At 39.6% G+C, this 20,558-nt stretch overlaps 1 protein-coding gene across 1 annotated transcript; it reads left to right on the top strand.

Annotated features, from left to right (window-relative positions):
* The first annotated feature begins 8,726 nt into the window (after window positions 1-8,726).
* On the top strand, window positions 8,727-12,451 carry LOC103718518 (pentatricopeptide repeat-containing protein At2g35030, mitochondrial). The gene has a single exon (XM_008807383.4). The coding sequence runs from the start codon at window positions 10,072-10,074 to the stop codon at window positions 12,217-12,219; it is 2,148 nt and encodes a 715-aa protein (XP_008805605.3). The 5' UTR covers window positions 8,727-10,071; the 3' UTR covers window positions 12,220-12,451.
* The last annotated feature ends 8,107 nt before the right edge of the window (window positions 12,452-20,558 follow it).

Below are 20,558 nucleotides of genomic sequence, written 5' to 3'. Positions count from 1 at the left end.
TATCACTCACTAAGTAACAATCATCTCTACGATCTACTCAAGTAATTAATAGGCAAAATAATCAAAGAATCCAGAAACAAGAGACATTATAATTTTTAACGTGGGAAATCCTTCTATGTGAAGTAAAAAAACCATGGAACCTAGTTCAGCCAAAAACTTTCACTACTTAGAATAATGGGATTATAATAGATCCTCTCTAATTTAACTAGAGGCTGCACAAATATTAACAAGTTGCTTGCACAACAAGAACAGTCATGACCAATAAAGCAGATTTTAACAATAAATAGTAAAATAGGAAATAAATCTCGCCAAGTATTGATTCTTGAAATAATCAATAGAGAAGATTTTTCAAAGATCCAAACCATTCAATTTGTAGCTCTCAATACCGGAAACAACGTACTAAAATTTCAGCTAAATCTAGATACAATCAACTATTTGATCATCAAACAAAGCAACACCTTTTTTTTTTCTTTTTTTTATTTTTGTTTTTTTCTGTTCCGTCTTCCGTAGAGCCCCAATCCCATTGCTGTTTTTAACTCCCTCGGCCAAGCCGCGGTGGTTCATCCTTATCCTCTTTTTTTCACATGAGGAGGGACCACACCAACACCATCCCACTTTAGAGCCAGCTCTCCTCGGCCAAACAGGCCCACGAAATGGGTCATGGGTTGATATCTTTTCTATAAAGACTGTTATTTGCATTAGAAATTATAAGATGGAAGGACTTATCCCCAATGTGTATGGCCCGCCGACCCAAGAATCTGAGAGAAGGGACTGAAGTGATCAGGAAGTTTGTAGAACCATTATCTGTTGAAGAGCAAGAGAGATTAGAAAGCTTGTCCAAGTCATCAACCTCCTAAAGATTCTCCAAAGGTATCCTACTTTACATGATATGATATCTTATTTTTACCAAGTAGACTTGGGTCTGATGGTTGGCGGGTGTGTTTGATTGTGTATAATTACACAAAGTGTCTAGGCCTATTAATTCTAATTGCCTGTTATTTTCATGTAATTGAGTCAAATGTTATATTAATACAATAATAATAGTAATTTTATTGCGTAAATAACTGAGGCATGTTTCTCAATCATATCTTGATTACTTGGTTGCAATCGGCTCATGAGAAGCATTTATCAAAAGTGAATTGGGTCATCAACATTAATGCAATGTTAGATCTTGTTGATAAAAGTCCAACATGAAAATATATTGACTAGGTTACACACCTATATATAACTTGAATTTGTTAAGGAGTTTGAATTTATTAGACAGTTTGTTAGCAATTTGTTAAAGCTATTGTGAAAGTGTATCGTTTGTACAATATGTTGTATCTATATAAACAAAAGTCTCAAAGAGTGTTTCAGTCGTAAAGCAAGTTACGACAATTTTAGTAGGTTTACAAACAAGACCACCTGCCAAATTACGTCCAACAATATGGAAGTTTGCTGCTAACTCATAGTTATTGTTGTGGGTGTGAAGATACACTACTGTGGAAGCTAACAGCATATCAGAAATTTTAAGTAAAACCCATTTTTAAAGAGCTTCGTAGAAAACAATAGGTCCCGGGGAAGATCAAAACTTTTACTTAATCAGCAATTAAGAACGGGCTTGATATGCTACAGAAAAAATAAAAATTGCCGATATGTATATGCCGACACTAGATAGAAGCGTCGGTAATTTGGCTCACATGCCAAAATTTGCCGACACTACTAAAAAGCATCAGGATATTGAGGGCCATGTCGACGCTTTTTGTTAAACATTGTAGAAGGTCCGTAATTGCCGATGCTTATAAGCATTTGAAGCCCATAATTATCAACGCTTATAAGCGTTGTCAGAAGCCAATACAAGACGACGCTTATAAGCGTCGTCGACCTCCAAATATATCCCTCCCACCCCGACCGACCCCTCCATCTCAACCCTAAATCCCTTCTGCCCCACTCTATTGCCACCGATCGACCACCACCCCCGCCTCTATCCGCGTCGGTCTCCTTCTCCTCCTCCCCCTCTCCGTTGGCCTCCTCACCGTCGCCAACTTTCTTCTCCTATTCTCTTCCTCCCAGCTGCCCGTACCCACCGCCAATTCACGGTGTTCCTCGAAGCTTCGGCCGACCGCCCTCCTTCGGCCGATTGCGGATCTCAGCCGTCCTACCTCCAGGTGATTTTCTATTTTCAGATTATTTTCCTTTTAAGTTGTTGCTTGATGCCCTAATATTCTGTTATCTTAAGATTAGTGAAAATCCAAAAGGAAAGCATACTATGTTTAATTGCTAGGTTGGAAGTCATTTCTTGTTGAGATCTACAAAAGGGTTGCAAAGATAGCATGTTTGCCAAAAGCTATTACGGTACTAGGTGTCCCCTGCAAGTGTTTCCGGCTTGATCAGCTCAGGAGTTGTTATATGCATAGTTGAAATAATTTAAAGCTCTGACAGCTAGTTAGAGATTTTACTAACACTTAGAGTATTCAAACTACATATTATTACATGTGGGGAAGGATAAATGTTCATGAATGTAACTGGTCGGCGAGATCTAGAGTTTGTCTTTTACTCATGAAAATAATACTTAATATTATTAGTTCATAAAGGCACACAATATGTTCACACTGTTCACTATTATGGAGGCGGGATTTGATGAAGCATCAAATGGTTTAACCTATGTAGATCTCACCCAAATTATGTCATCCATTATGACAATATTAGCATTTTGCTCGATTGGTTTTACATTTCTTGATTTTGCTAGATTACTTCAGACAACTTGATACATGGAACTGCAACTATTAACAACTTGGTGAATTTATATATTTCTGTTCCTCCACTTTCTCACTTAGTGTCTAATTTCATTCATCTTTTGTAGATAAGTTGCAATTCAATCATTATTCTAATATAAGGGGCAAAATTTGGATAAATAATTCGAGATCTAACAAAGAATATTTGAATAAAGTTTAGAATTTCATTAAATTTGTTTTTGAAAAATCTAATATAAATGGGAAGATTTTATGTCTATGTTGAAAATGTGTAAATTATTCTTCTCTCACTCCAAAAACTATTGAAGAACATTTGGTGTAGAATGGTTTTGTAAAGAATTATACTGAATGGATATTTTATGGAAAATCCATATTATCGTCTTCATGTAACCAACTTTTCTATATAGAATACACCTATAGTTTTGGATCCAGTAACACGAAAAGAAATTTTATAGGAGAAGATGAAATAAGAGGCTTATTTAGAGATGTTCTTGGACATGGTATTTAAAATTTAGCAAAATTTAATGGAGGACAAAAAGCAAATGCAATCTGTGATGAGCGTACATGTATTGATTCCATGCATGTTGAGGAACCTATACATTCATCTAATGATAACACAGTTTGATATCATAACTTGGTGAAAGACATAATCAAGAACTATATCTGAGTTGTAAGAAGTTTTCGAAGATTTCTTTTCTTGTGCATCTATTCTATTTGAAATATTTGAATGGGTGCTCTAGCAAGTCTTTCACTATGTTGCTTCAATTATTGAAAGATGTATTTTTGAAAAGTGTTACTTTGCCGTCATCTTCTTATAAAGTCAAGAAATTAGTTAAAAAAATGGATCTTGGATATGAGAAGATACACAGTTATCCGAATGACTGTATTTTATACCATGGTGAACATGTTAACCAAGAGTCGTGCCGAATATGTGGATCTTCACAATGAAAAAAATATAAAAACGACAAGCATGATTTGTTGAATAAAGTGGATGATGCACAGACTAAGAAAAAATCGGTCAAAGTTTTGCAGTATTTTTCTCTTATACCTAAATTGAAAAGAATGTATGTATTATTGAAGACAGCTTCCTCAATAAGATAACATGATAAAACTTGTACAAAGAATGGAATGTTAAGACACTTAGCGGATAGTTTAGCATTAAAAATATTTGATGATAGGCATTATGAATTCGCTTCTGATGTTCGTAGTGTTATGCTGGGTTTAGCTATTGATGGGTTCAATCTATTTTGAGAGATATAGGACATGACTATATCTTTTTTTCAGAATATATCGAAGAGTCATCATTATCCGGCGAGACTAGTTTGCATCGAAGCTCAAGTGTTCGCCGAATTGATGGCCCGAAGCGTTATGGTCGAGTGAGGGATTATAGCGTTAGAGTTACCCAAGATTTCAGACAAATGAGTAGCACTGCAGAGGTTTATAGTCTGAAGGCAACGATAGAGAAGATGAAGCATCACTATCATATAAAGATGGAGGAGATGAGGTAGAGCTATCATACAGATATGGAGGAGTTATGGTAAAGCCATCAGATAGAGATACAATGTTTGAGGGATCATCTTGTCCAAATTGCATCTATGTTGCATAGATTTGCCCCTTTTCAAATAAATAACTACATCTATTTGAATATTTTATATAATTATCATGTATTTTTGTATGAGCTTAATGATTTTCGTATTCTTAACTTTTAAAGTTTCTATTTTTTTATAGACTTTTGATACTTCATCTACTTGTAGAGATGGTGATGATGATGTCATCGACCCTTGATAGCTCTTAGACTATTTATAGGAGTTTTATATTTATATTTTTTATGTTTTTCAAAACACATTGTAAATGTAAATTGACAATATAAATATAATAATATTTGACAATATGAATATTTTGAATGATTCGTTTGATTGGGACATGTGTTATTATATAACTTTTGTTTTATATGCATTTGGTAAATGTGTGCAGAGTTTTAATTTTTTTAAAATATTTTTTTGAAAAAATTAACTTTTACGATGCTTTAAAGCGTCGTTGAAAGAAGCATTACTGACGCTTTCAAAAGCGTCGACACATTGATTTTCGACGCTTATATTACCAACGCTTTTGCGATGCTTTAGAAAGCACCGAGAAAAAAACTACCGGCGCTTATAAACGTCAGTATATACATTAAAAAACGTCGGCAATGTCTGATTTTCTTGTGGTGATACCGTAGATGTTCTACCAAATAAAGGATGAATGGTTGCAGCAACTTGTTCACTGTCTGGAGCCTCAGCTTAAACAGCTTTGTATCTTTTCCTTACTGCTCATTTAGTAGGAGTCTGCGGTTTGCTCTCAAGACATGTCAAGGTATCAAGTGCCACCCGGCTTCTCCAATATTGATTTGGACAACTTGCTGGAAAAAAAAAAAAGGTTAGGCAAGGCCTTCGAAGTGGTTGGGATCAACTGGTAATGGTAAGCTATTGGAACATGTGACAAGAGAGATTTTTTTTTTCCTGAAAGAAAATAGCAAGAGAGAACAAATAGATTTTTTTTTCAAAAAATAGAGTAGCATCAACCAAGTTCTGAAGAAGGCCTTGAAGACTTTCATAGAGTGGGCTGGGCTGAGCTTTTTTTTCTTTTTTCTAATCAGAGACTAGAGTGGGCTGAAATTTTAGTGATGGACTGTTATCACAAAACTCTTTTATTAGTTAGAGACTACAAGCTTACTGCTCGGTTTCTTCCAGGATCTCTTCCTTGCTCCAATGATTTCAGCTTCGAGTCAGCCCTGCCCTCTTCTTCTTCTTTTCTTTTTCTTTTCTTTTTTTTTTTTTTTGGCTAAGACGGATGGATCATACCAGACGAGTACGGATGCACCCAATAAAGTCAAAAAACAAAATACCTAGGAGTGCCAGGGGCAACTCAACATCTCCAGCCTACAGGATGCTACCCGAGTGACTGGCTACATAAGCAGCCACCCAGTCCACAGCTCCATTAGCTTCACGGAAAACATGCTTGACCTGAAAAGCCCCTCCATCCCTCACCATTGCTTAGATATCTTGGAGCAAAGGGTGATACAACCATTACCCCTTGGACCCCCTGGAACCGACTGATAATTGTGGCTGAGTTCCTATCCAGGACGATGGAACTGGCTCGTAAAACACACCGGGTGTGACGAAGGCCTGCCCAAATGGCCCTCAGCTTCGCACCCGGAATCGATATGTTGAAGAGTTGACTGCTCCCTGCAGCCACGACCCTGGCAGATGGTTCCGAATAATAAAACCCACGCCGCCCCTTGTCCCTTTGTCCAAGACAATCCTACTTTCCTTTAAATTATTCATTTTCCTTTACTATTCTCTTTTTTCTTTTCCTGTTTTCTTTGTGACTTTATTCATTTTCACTAAAGTGTAGTTAAATTAAATTTGCACAAACATTTGGCAACCTGAGTGATGGCTTTTTTGTTCCAATGAAAGTCATCACCAAGAAGTTTCCAAATGTTAATGTTTTTAATTGAATGAATAAATTAAACGCATCCTCCCCGAGCATGTAAAATGTGTACCTCTCAGGGCGGTTATTTTTGCTCTTTAAAGTAAACATATGACTTAAAAAAATACATGAATTTGGCACCTCCAAGAGAACCACAATTCTTTTCCCCATCTTATCCTCAATTATAATTGGTTTTAAGTACTTTTTTTTCTCCTAATGAGAAATAATTGGTTGCAAGTTGTTTAGTTTATTATCATCATTCACAAATAAAAAAAACAAATTTTGTACAAACATACACTAAATCTTCTTTGAGATTACAAAATCTTGTTTTGGCTAATCACTGTGATAATTAGGTGCAATTACTAGTTACTAACAAGGCATCTAGTAATACCACAATCTCATTGTAAGGGTGTTAATCCAAAACTATTATTGATTATGATATTAGTTAAAAACATTTATCGGTTAAAAAATAACAATAAATAATGAAGAAAAAACAACATTATCTGCTCAAAATCATTGCTCATCGAATTTTTCAAAAAACAAAAAAACAATCTTTCCATTTTGTATAAACCATAAAAAATGGTCTTCGAAAAAAAAAATCTTTTTTTTTTGTACAACGGCTGCTCATCCTGCTCTAGTGTAGAACCAGCTAATAGAATCAAAGACTAAAACCTGGCTCAGGTGCGACGGAGGGCCCCCCGATGTGGCCAAAGTATCTCTCCAGAGTGCTATGCAGCATAGGATGCAACCCAGTCTGCAGCCAAGTTTGTCTTTCGGTACTAATGCGCTATGCGCTACAATCTCTCAGCATCAGCCTAATGTCGCAAAGCAGGGGACTCCTCTCCCTCCTGCATCCCTTCTTTTGTATCCAATCAATCACTGTGGCTGAATCTCCCTCTAGGATGATGCGCTTGAAAGAGTAGATGTCCTATAAGCCAATCGCAATATGTATTGCGAAGGATTTTCTTTTAATTTTTCAAATCATGTACATGATATTTAAATATGAATAAATGATTGAATTGCATGGTAACTTGCCACTGAAGGGTATTTTTGGTATTTTCACCAAATTCCATATTTTTTGGGTAGACATGATATGTTGCTAGACGTCAATCTTGTCTTATAGGTTTGATCGAATTAAAGAGTTTAATTCGATCACCAATTAGAAAGGATTCTAATTGTTAAGTTCGGATTCGCGCAGTTTGGATTTAAATCGATTAGAAGAGTTCTAATCAAGTTGGGTCAACTCGCACTCACACCTATTGCTGGCTAAGTATGGAACCCAATGGGTCACACACAAGAAAACTTATTAAGGGTCTAATTGGATTAAATCATGTTTGCAAGATAAACATCCTAGCAGGTGTTGCAAACTTTAGCTCCTGATTCGAATTGGATTCGAATCTGATTTGAATTGGATTTGAATTTGATTCTTAATTGATCTAATTTGATTAAATCATGTTCTAATATGAGTTAGCCAAGAGTTGGTACCTAATTGGCTTGGTTTGAGTCTAATTGAATTAGATTTGATAAATCATTCAATTTAGACCGTTGGATCTTCTTCAAACCGTTGGATGAAGACTTAATGGATCAATTGGATGGCGCCATGGATTGGAGCCATTGGATCTTCATCAAGGGATGATGGGAGATCATGATGGCGTGATGGATCTCATCTGGATGCGTGATGATGAAAAATACGTGAAGGGAAAAGAGAGGATAGCGTGAGATTTTAAATGGATAAGGATGAATCTTCCTTTGATCTTATCCATTTGATCTCTCTCTCTCTCTCTCTTCATCATGCCTAAGATGTATGTGGTGCCCTCATTTGAGGCCTTTGGATCATCATCAACCCTTGATGAATGGATAAGGTTGGTTCCTATTTTTCATGCGTGAGAAGAAGTGAAGAAAGGGAAGAGTATGGTGCGTTTCATGAAGAGGTGCTTAGGGAATGAAGCGCCATATCATAAGCGCTTGATCTTATCCTAACCACTTTTGATATGCCCTCTCATCAAATGACGCCTCCCTTGATCTCACGCCCCTCTTCATGCATGAATGGATGGCTACAATGCATCCGTACGCCACTATAAATAGGAATGCTCCCGGTGTTTTCTTATCATCGTATTCCAATTCCAACTCTCTCTCTCTCTTATCCCTTCTTTCTTACATTAGTTTCTTTCTTTCTAACATTGCTTCTAGTGTGTCCTAAGCCAAGACAAGGTGTTCTTCCTTAGGATAAAAGGATTAGAAGTGATTTTAGAAGGCTAAAGAAAAATAGAAAGCAAGGAAAGCAAGCCATTAGAGTTCTTTAGAAGAATTTTGCATTAAGGATCAAAAGTCTTTGGAGCTAAAGTCTTGAATCAAGTTTTCGTGTGGATCACCATTGGAGGGCGGACACTTGGACGCCTCGTGGAGATTGTAACTTTGGATTAGCGTTTGAGGTATTCTACTAATTCTGCATTTATATTATATCATTTGATTGTAATCATTAAGGTGATCTAGGCTTAAAAGGGTTTTATGCATAGGGACTTTATTAAGAAAATTTTAAAATCCCTAGCTTCTGCTGCCCATTATGACATGTTAGAACTCTACAGCGCTCAGTCCCCAACCTCCGTCTCACATAGGAGACCCCCTTCCATGCTGTCTTGAGCTCCGCCTCTATAGCTGAAAGCCCATCAATCTGCGGCCCACTAGCAACAACCAACTGTGAGTCGTGACCTTTGATCAAAAACCCGCACTACTTCTACCGCTAGCTCCTAGGCCACTACCATCGAAGTTCACCTTTAGATAACCGGAGGTGGGGACTCCCAAGAGATAAGGAGAAACCTAGGCGCTAAAGCTATCGCTGAAGCTGCCGAGCGAGGGTCCCAAATGTCCCTGGCTATCCTGAATGAACTCACTGAGGTAGCTCTGATGATCTCAGCCACCTGGATGCAGGGCCTCTCTATAATGCGCCATGAAGGCTCCCGTCTATCATCGAAGACCCGAGCATTCCTGTCCAACCATATACGATATACCACATAGGCCAGTCGAATCCCCCACTCAATCGTCTGCAGGCGTCGTACCGCTCCCCTTAGCCGATGTAGTAGATCATCCAAAGATCATGGGAACTGTCCCTGAAATAGGCCCGCAGAGCTCCAAATCTATACTTCCCGAACATAACCCAGCAACACATGACTGATGGACTCCTCCACTTTCGAGCACCAGGCGCAACTTAAACTGATCCCCATACCCCTCTTGACCAACACTCTCCTCGTGGGTAAGCAGCCCCAGGCCACTTTTTATAGAAACATGGCCATATGAGGGTGAATGTGCAATCTCCAAATCTACCTCCCATCCATCTGCCTCACTGCCTCCCCTCCCATCACCTCACGGATGTTCGTAATGCATACCCTAGACCTGCATGCATACCCTGGACCTGCAATGCATAGGTTCAAACCTCCCTCGATGTGAAGGAGGATTGCCCACCAGCCCGGACCCTAGTCGTCGTGTAAGCACCATACTTAGCTCTCAAAAAGGCACTCTATAGACAAGCGGGCTCTAATATAAATCTGGCTGCATGTCGCACCGCAAATACCTCCGATCTCATCACCAAAGACTGGATTCCAAAACCTCCCTAATGTACTGGCTGACAAAGTACCTTCCAGGCCATGAGATGCATCCCTTTCTCTCTCCTTAGCTACCCCAAATGAAACTCCTGAACAGTTGCTCCAATGATCTCAAGAAAGATACCGGCACAATGGTGTCTACGAGTCCAATGATCTCAAGAAAGACACCGGCACAATGGTGTCTGCGAGTAGATAAATCGAAATAAAACTGAGAAAGATAATTCTGCCTATCATCGACAAAGCTCCAATTTGCCAACCCCCCACTAGTGCAAATGCCAATAACGGCCTACCTCTCTTTTATACTACTCATTATAATAAACCAATCGAACGGACTATTGGCTGCGTATCACGGTCAGGAGCTGAGCGCTGCGCTTCGTTGCGCAGCGTGGCATGGCCGTCACACATCCTGCCAGCAATCCTCTCTCCTGCCTCCTGCGATGTTATTCGTAGCGTTTGCTTGCCTTGGTATTAAGAAAGCCCCGTCGTCACTCTTACGTCCTCTCTCCTCTGCCCTCCACCCTCTCTTCTTTCTCTTCCTCCGCGCCGACGCCTTCCACCGCGCCCCCTGCTCTTCTTCTCTCCATCCATCCTCGCTCTCCACCACCTCCCCCAGCAATGCAGCCCCGCACATCTCCACGTCCCATGGAGACCGAAGCACCGAGCCGGACGTGGCCCGCGCCAATTACCTGATCACCCACCTGAGCCGCCAGGGCAAGATGGCCGACGCCCGCCAGCTGTTCGACCGAACGCCCCACCGAGATGTCATCTCCTGGACGGCCATGATCTCCGGGTACATCCGGTGCGGCATGCTCCGTGAGGCCTGCATACTGTTCGACCGACCCGATGCCGAGAAGAACGTTGTCACGTGGACCGCCTTGCTCTCTGGGTATGTGCGGTCGAAGCGGATCGAAGAAGCCGAGGTGCTCTTCGAGCGTATGCCGGAGAAGAATGTGATCTCTTGGAACACCATGGTGTCCGCGTATTCTGTGAATGGGCTCATCGACAAGGCCTATGACTTGTTCATGAAAATGCCCACAAGAAACGTGGTGTCTTGGAACACGATCATCACTGCCCTGGCTCAGTCAGGGAGGGTCGACGAGGCTTATAAGCTCTTCCGCCAGATGCCCGAGAGGGATGTGATCTCGTGGACGGCAATGATCGCCGGGTTGTCGCAGAACGGGAGGGTTGACGAGGCTCGCACCGTTTTCGATCAGATGCCGGAGAGAAATGTGATCTCGTGGAACGCCATGATATCGGGCTATGCCCAAAATCGGAGGCTTGGTGAGGCTCTAGATCTCTTCGATAAGATGCCTAGTAGAGATATTCCTTCTTGGAACACGATGATCACGGGATTTATACAAAATGGAGACTTGAAGCGAGCTCAGGAATTATTCAATAAGATGGACGAAAGAAATGTAGTCACTTGGACTACGATGATAACAGGCTACATCCAAGACGGGCAGAATGAAATGGCTTCGAAGATCTTCTCTGAAATGCTGGCCGCTGGTATCATGCCTAATCAAGGAGCTTTCGTGAGTGTTCTGGACGCTGTTAGCAACCTAGCAGCACTCCATGAAGGAGAGCAGATCCATCAGATGATAAGCAAAACCATCTTTCAATTTGACCCCCTCGTCGGATCTTCTCTCATAAGCATGTACTCAAAGTGCGGCGAAATCGGTAAAGCCAGAAAGGTGTTCGACCTTTTGGCCCGGAAGGACTTGGTGTCCTGGAACGGAATAATTGCTGCATACGCCCACCACGGCAATGGCAGGGAAGCGGTCCAGCTGTTTGAAGAAATGAAAAGAAGTGGATTCAGACCTAATGATGTGACCTACGTGGGGTTGCTCTCTGCTTGTAGCCACTCAGGTTTGGTCGTCAAGGGGCTCAAGATTTTCAGGTCTCTGATAAAAGATGGATCGATCCAAGTGCGAGAAGAGCACTACGCCTGTTTGATAGATCTTTGCGGCCGAGCAGGACGGCTGGAGGAAGCTGCAAGTCTGATCGATGAGCTTAAAGTTAATCCCTCGTCCGCTTGTGTGTGGGGAGCGCTTCTCGGCGGTTGTAATGTTCATGGGGATGCGAGGATCGGGAAGTTGGCAGCAAAGAAGCTATTGGAGGCAGAGCCTGACAGTGCCGGGAGCTACACGTTGCTATCCAACATCCATGCATCGGCAGGCAGATGGAAGGAAGCAGCAAAGATTAGGCTAAAGATGAAGGATAGGGGGCTCAAAAAGCAACCAGGATGCAGTTGGATTGAGGTGGGCGATAGGGTTCATGTCTTTGTGGTGCGTGATAAGTCTCACAGCCAGACCGAATCGATCTACAGTCTGTTGCAACATCTTCACCACAAGATGAAGATGGCAGGATGGGCTCCCACCATGGGCTGTACAGTAGATGATAGTGATCTGATGGTTCTCTGATCTTTTCTTATGGGCAGGATTTGGTTAATTTATCTTCTGGATTGTCTATTTCTATAGGATTGCAGCTGGTGGGCCCTCTCGGTGGAATACTCTGTGGATCTTTAAGAGAAGAGACAGTTCTTTCTTCTCCATTTGTTGGGGCTAAGATGGTTATAATTTTTTTTATCATCGTGTGTCTCTATAAGTAAGAATCAACTCCACCAATTATACATCTGATGGGATTTGAAGCTAACTTGGCTCATTTGTGATATTTGGCTCTCCATGTTAGCGAGGGTGAGATGAGCGCAAGAGTTTGAACAAATATGTGTCAATATAAGTAGGCATAATCGAATATAGTTGGGGGAGTTGATATAGATAGATTTGACTAGGGTAGAGTTAATTTGTTCAGCTAAGATTGGAATCAAGTAGGATGATGGATTGGAGTTCGAACTGAATAGGCTTAAGTTTGAGTTAGATGAATTAGGGTTTAGGCCAGATAAATTAAAATTTATGTCGGATGGATTAGGGTTCAAGATAGATGGATTAGGGTTCGGATTAGATGGACTAGAATTTGAGTCGTATGAACTAGGGTTTACTGCCACTATGCAAGTAAGTTATTTCTTCTGTAGCTAGGGAGTATCCATGGAGAGTTATATCACTCATCAACCTAGGCATGGTAGAACAATCGAACAATCAATTGAAAAGCAAATTGATAGAGATGTTGAGTTATTGCCTATTCAACATGGTATTATTGATCGTGATTGGATAAATCAGGCTGAACATAGTGGGGACAGCAATAGGGTAAGCTTCTCCTTTGCAAGGTACAGAAATTAGGACCAAAAAGCACAGATATTCCTGAGACAGGCAATCTGTCAGCTAATCAGCGAAATTGACTTGTATCTGATTCGTGACTATCTTGGCCCAGCCCAAGAGACCAACGCTCTCGTTTTTGGTTGGTCATGGGAATGGGCCAGCTTGATGTCGGATTCAGCCTAAGGTTTGAACTCCATGCAGATTTCGGGCCTAGGCCTCATGCAGTCCATTAACGTCTAGGTGACGATAAATGACCCTAACACTACCAGTTCCTTTTGTTACGGAAAAAAAAAAGAAGAAGAAGAGAAAAGAGGAATACCACCAATACTTTCCAACTTCTACTTCTATGCTAAAAGGACGCCTTTTCTTACAATTCTTAGGTTACTTTGTTAGGAAAACAGCTTCTAGTCCGTTAATATTCAATGCATAACAAATCTATTAGGGATGTTTGGATATTCCTATATGATTGAACTAAAAATTATATAGGAATCAGGCTTTTTGACCTATCTATCTTGTATTTTTTTAAAGCTTGTCCAAAATCAGTTTGGAACCGGGCCTTTGGGATAGAGGAAGAGAAAAAAAGTTCAATGGAGATTTTTTTTTTTTTTCTTGCCACAACGGCTGAATAATATTTGATTGTTATAGGGTCACGCTTAAATGGACAATCCAATCCAAAAATAGTATAAAATTTTCAGCTCAATCCAGTAAGAATATCCGAATAGGCCTTTACATTTATGTTAGGTTAATAATGCAACTAAATTTCCTAATAAGTCCTTTCTAAACTGATCCTTATTTAACTGACATATCTAATAAATACAAATCTCAAAGCATATTATGCTTTGTTTGATTATTTCTACAACAGGATGACTTAACCCACGCCCTAATTGAAAATTCTTCGTCTTCACAAAATCTCCCCGGCACCTGTTCAACTCATGGCTTTTCGTGAACCATTAGGGGCAAAGCAAGCGGCAAGGCAATTGGGTAAACATAGCAGTGCCGCATAATGAAATCTTTATTCCAACAGCTTTAGAAGCACCAATAACTATCTTTGCCGCATTATTGATGAATAGATATCCGATATGGTTGGTTCAGCTTCCCAATGCTTTCCATTTTCCTTTTGAGAAACACTGATGCACCTAATTCATGTCGAGAAATTCTCATCCATCAAGATCCAGCTTTATTGCCGATGCGTCAAACCGCCGATGATTGACATAATGGGATCCAATGCCGGTCGTGGTAGGCCTGACCTAAGATCACGACCAGAACCACATGTCCTTTGGGAGACAGTTGAGTTGAGCTTTACTGTGTGTCCACATTGGGCGATGCACGAGCCGTGAAGTAGATGCTCTCAGCCCTCCAATCAAGTATCTCAACGACTCACAACCGTTCATTATCGGTTTCCTCGTTGGATGTCGTGATCGAACTTTCCCCGCTTACGCGGCTCCCACATCTGATCTGATGGGATCAGCCGTGTTGTCTCGTGCACCTCCCAATGCTGTCGAAAATGAGCTGTCACGTTGTGATTGGGGGAGCATGTGGGGCCGGAAGTCACTCCACTGGGCCCCGCTGACAGATGCTACCTGGCCCACCTCTTCTTCCGATAGTGACTCGACACGTGGGTTGCGCGGTGAGTGACGACGGAGGGGTGCGGACGGGAGGGAGAGGACGCCCGCAAACGACGCGCGCGTACGTGGCGGACGGGCGATGCGAAAAAGCGCGAGGAGCCACAAAGGGGGCTTTTGACGTGGCATGGGCCCATCGGAGTATATTCGAAGGAATGTACTTGTACCTTTCTTCTGTTTTTTAAGGCCATGCACACCCGATCCGTCTCTTCTTCTCCCCCAACCATAAAAAAACAACAGGATTCCCTCCTCCGAACCTCTTTGTTTTTTTCCCCCCTGCCTCACATAATATCCTCTTGGAATAGTGGCAATGACTCAAATATCCCTAGCTCTCTGGTAACCTAGTTTCTTAAAATATTTTAATTTTATTAGATCCTAAGATTGGTATTGAATGATGGACTAGAAAGGTGTACTCACAAGACGCAAAACCATGAGTGAATGATGAGACTAGGAAGGCCAATAAACGACAAATTTGTGTTAACGTTTTCTTGAATGTAGGGGTGGCAATGCTTAATCGTTTGACCTGTTCAATTTATTTCAATTCATTGTAGATCATGCTAAATTATCTGTTTAATAAAACGATAGATTTGAATCTGAATTTTTGATCAGTTTAATAAATAGAATGGTTTGAATTAACAAATTTTTGATCTATCACGTAGCTGATCCGACCCTTATCTTGATCGACCCAACCCAATTGCCGCTCTACTTGAACACAAAGCACATCAAAATCCTCCAGCTTGCTTATAACAAAATTCTCTGCTATAAATAATGCTATGTTTGATACTGAGGTAGTTGACTTATGGTGCCAATAATACTAACTAAACAAATAATAATTATGTTGGTATTTTGGAAAAGTTCAATTTGTCATGAATATCGATTTCCATATTGTTGTCTAAAAAATAAATATATTTCAACTGAATATTTTTGTTCTAAATCACATTTCAAAAAAAGATTTTATATAACATATTTATATCATGACTTCTTGTATGAATATACAAGAGTAGTATGAATCGAGATACCTTGACCTTCAAGGACTTTTACTATCGTCACATCATCATTCGAAGGAGATGGATCTATATAGGGATAAGAGTATATCCTGGGCTATGCTAGTAGCAATCTAAGTTAAGTTAACACTACTCCTAATGTAGAGAGCTATTGGTAAATTAAACTAAGATAAGATAAAATGCATTAATAAGTTGTGTTGTCCAAGGTTCTTACAGAGTACAATTCTACTTATTTATACTAAATATAATAACTGCCCACTCTGACAGTTGTTATCTATGTCTGGCCTCTATTCCAATTACTCTCTACAACATATATTCATTAGCATGGTCACTCTGCACCAACTGTTAGATCGATAATCATATCTTATCGGCTACGCTCATCCAACGTGCTCGCATTAGCTTTCTCTTTATTTGGTTGATAATACGGTCTTCAGTACTTAGGAACATCTTGGAGACCAATTCATTTATCTTAGTCTATGCCTTTTGTCGGCCATTTGGGTGAATGCATACATTTTGTATTGTGATTGATCATAACCAAGTCTTGATTTCTTGGTCTACTTATCATTACCATGACCCAGTTCTACATATTCGATCTATGCCTCCTCAAGTAAGATATATCGTTGCTAGCTCAGTACAGGTCATGTAGTTTTCATCGACTTTTACTTTATCTAACCTTATCTACGTAGCACTTACCCACGGCCTCCAACTAAGGTTGAGATAAGGGATAAATAAGACCCTCCACATCTCATCGATCAATGATCAAAAGGCTAGTAGGATATCTATCATCACTCGTCAGCACCTGTAGAGTGCCAACCCGTGATTATAGTCATGATTGGTTGACTGATTCCTACCCTTTTATCAAAGTATCACTCCTACCCTCGATAATTTCGTTGTATATTTTCCAATCCCTTTGAGCCTTATACTTCTGCCACATGTCTTCCTTCACGGAATACTCCTGGATACCGAAACGACTCGCACATTGCTCAAAGGATTTTCAGCATCTATAGGAATCTGATTTTATCATCTGTATTAATGGAGATTTTGATTTATCTTCTAGCAAAGCACTTATCTTCTCTATAAATAGATTCTGTATCAGTGCTCGTTCCTCTTCTTCCTCCTAACTATCCTTATGGCCCCTCCTGATCTCCTTTTACTTTTCATGGTGAATGAGATTGAGTATTGGCCCAAATGATCCATTTGTTTTGATCAACCAACTTCTAACTGGTTTGTCAAATTGGAATACTGTTATAATTTAGGGTATCATTACATATGGATTTCATTACCAAATTGTAATATTGTCACCATTAGCTTGTTGATTGGTTGAGGGCTTCCAATTCGGCAAGTCGACATTTTTCTAAGCAGCTTTTGGCTCTTCCTATGCCCTCATCTTTTTTTTTGGTGGGTTCAAGTAGACCCTTTCGTATGTTTGCTTCTATCAACTATGTCCACGCCTAAGCTCTAAGCTTACTACACTCATTCTACCTCTGTTCTAATCGACGATGAAGTACGACAAACAAAATATTAGATCATCTTGAAACTTCAGCAAGCCTACGATAGTGAAGGATTTATAGCCTCAGGTTAGGAGCGAAATGAGCACCTTAAGAGCATTAGTCCAATCAACCTTGCATTTATACTTATGTAACTATATTAGCTGAAAGTAACATAATAGTGTGACCTTTTAACTTCGTGTTTTCCTATATGCCTCTCACAATATAAGATAATAGTTATTGAGATCCTTCCTATTAATGGCTCAGCCATCAATATTCTTTAGCATTTGGTCTGCCCCTTGGCAAATCAGGCTGATGATCTTCAATACAGGCTGATTAAAAATTCTGACATTCACCATCAATTTACTAACCTTGGAAGCATATGCATCGATCCAAAATTCTGACATTCATACTCGGAAGGACCAACTCGCATTCCTAGAGACACAGCTGACCGGTGTCCGTCGAGAGATACAATTTCAGAAGGAAGAACAAGAAGAGCATGAATACAATAACAAGGAGAAATTTAGGGTCTAGTTGCTGCTCAAAAGCAACTAGAAATTGCAAATCTCAACTTCCATCCCTCTTCAACATGGTTGTCGCCTCCGAGTCAACATTCAATGCTCTCTAAGTGGAGTAGAAGAGACAAAAAAGAGTTGTGGAAGACCTATAGAATATAATCCATCATAGTAAGGCATTATTATTTGTATCGGACTCTTGGCCGAAACTTTAGTGGCATTCCTTCTTATTAGATAATGTATAATACTATTTATTCATTCCACTTCAAACTGAATTTATTAGCATTTTTTTATATAACACAAAGATGTGTACTATCTATAATCCATATGGGGATCTTATCTTGAATGGTTAGGCTCTATATCCTGTTTGATCTCCTTGCATAATTGAGATGATAATGCCTCTCAACATGAAACTTTAGTGCACACGATACTCGAGTAAGGTGTAGCTTTTTTTTTTATTATGTGGTTGCCCCCTAGCACTTGTGACGGCTTTTCCTTGACTAAAGTGTGCACCTCAATCCAATGTGACCTCTTGTATATTATTTTATTATCTTGGCTAAAGTTTTCGAGAACATCATATAGTTTTCAGCTATGTTTCCTTGACTAGCTGAGATTAAGTCATCGGGTATAAAGATCTCGGCATTCCACTACAAAGATTGATAGGCCGAATTACCTTCTTCAAATTTTTGATTGGCCAAGTTGTTCATAGTCTACATCATAACATGCTGTGGTTGGAGATTCTATTCTTCAATAACAGAATCAATCTTCTCTACTTGTTCTATTTTTACCTTCGGAACCACCCAATTGTGCTCCACCAACGGCTTCAACATGGCAGCCTCTTGGCATAAGAACATCTTCAACAGATTTCACCTATTTTTCTCTAGATGAGACTAAAGTTATATGACCACTTCTTAAAGAAGATCTACTAGAAGATAAGTCAACACATTCAACTAGCATCCATCATCTCCTCAGCAATATGGCAGTAGCTACATTGTGTCCTATTGGTTGTGCCAGAAAACTTGTTATCACCCTCCCCATCCTATCCATGATGTACCAAAAAAAAGTGATAATAAGTCAGAAGGCAAGAGGTAGATAGGTTTATGGGCATGCCATCGATATTAAAACAGCCGAAAAGATGGTGATCGAATGGAGGATACGAGAGTAGTATAAGTTCGAATACTTTGACCTTCAAGAATTTTCACTTCCATCACACCATTATTTAAAGGAGATAGATCTAGATAGGAATAAGAGTGTTGCCTGGGTTACGGTAGTAAAAATCTGAGTTAAGCTAAAACACTCTTAAGGTAAAGAGCTATTGGTAAGATAAATTAGGATAAAATAATATGCATTGATAAATTGGATTGTCGAATGATCCTACAAAGTATAATTCTACTTATTTATACTAAATATAATAACTGCTTACTCTGATAGTTGCTACCCATATCTGACCTCCACTTTTGATGGGACTGATAATTGATGCTATTTACCTTTTATTATGTATATTTGTTAGCATGGCCGCTCTGCACCGGCTATTAGGCCGATGATCATATCTTATCAGTTTTGGCGCATCCAACATACTCACATTGCCCTTCTCTTTATTCGGCCTATATTACGGTCTTTAGCATTTAGAAATATCTTGGATATTGATCCAGTCGTCTTGGTCTATATATTTTGTTGGCCATCTAGACGAACACGTACATATTGTATTGTAACTGATCATGGCCATGTCTTGATCTTTCACCCTAGTCATCATCACCATGGCCAAATTCTCTCTATTCAATCTGTACCTCCACAGGAAAGAATTATCGTGGCTAGTCCAAGAACGGTCATGTGAGTTTCATATGCTTTTATTTTGTTTGCCCTTGTCAATACAACCTCCAACTAAATTGTTGAGATGGGGTATAAATACTTTCTAATGAGCTTGGCTTTGTGCATAAATAGTTCGGTAAATCTAAAGTAGAAAAAGTTAATTCACCATTCAGTTGAGCCATCACATCTTTTTAATTGGGGATGTAAGATGATATCACGAGCACTTTATGTCAAAACCTTTTTTGGATCCAAAAATTTATTTTACAAACAATGTAAATGTGAAATTCATAGCAACAAGTAATGAGATTAACATCTAGCACAAAATAGGGCAAACATTGTGAGCTAACATATAGCTAGTAAAATACTCGATAGTAGGCAAATACATTTAAACATTATAAGAATATGTGAGATATATATAAATTAGTGCATATTGTTGCTCAATGTAACGTTACTCAATTTTATTCATCCTTTATGAATGGTCATGAAAAGGTGGGATGCCTAATTTTTTTTTTTTTTTTTGTTGGATCAGATAGATCATGCAAATCTAGTATAAATACATTCAATAAAATTAGGCAGTAAAATATCCCAAAACTATGTCGGGACGGCACCATGAGTCTCCCATTTGATGTCCCCCCATGTGCATAAAATTTCAAATGGAGTTTAGAAGGCATCAAGTTCTAATAAAGTACATGCAAGATTCATTCTAGGATGTAAGAGCGACCAACGTGCCCGTGGGTTCACTATTGCTTACACGTCAAAAACTCGAGTTTGACATGAATGATTGTGAAAAAGTGGGATGCCTAAATTTTTTTTTTTTTTATTGGATTGGATAGACCATGCAAATCTAATATAAAAACATCCAATAAAATTAGAAAGTAAAATATTCCAAAACCATATCGAGACGGTACCATGAGTCTCCAGTTTGATGTCCCCCTAGGTGCATAAAATTTCCCCCCATATGCATAAAATTTCCAATGAGTTTGGTGAAGCAGCACATCAAGTTCTAATAAAGTACGTGCAGGATTCATCCTAGGACGTAAGAGCGACCAACGTGCCTGTAGGTTCACTATCGCTTACACGTCAAAAACTCGAGTTTGACATGATCCATGC

This window comes from Phoenix dactylifera, chromosome 1, assembly GCF_009389715.1.
Source record: "Phoenix dactylifera cultivar Barhee BC4 chromosome 1, palm_55x_up_171113_PBpolish2nd_filt_p, whole genome shotgun sequence".
Lineage (NCBI taxonomy): Eukaryota > Viridiplantae > Streptophyta > Magnoliopsida > Arecales > Arecaceae > Phoenix > Phoenix dactylifera.
Note: the sequence above shows the minus strand (reverse complement) of the source record. Positions and strands in the feature narration are given on the sequence as shown.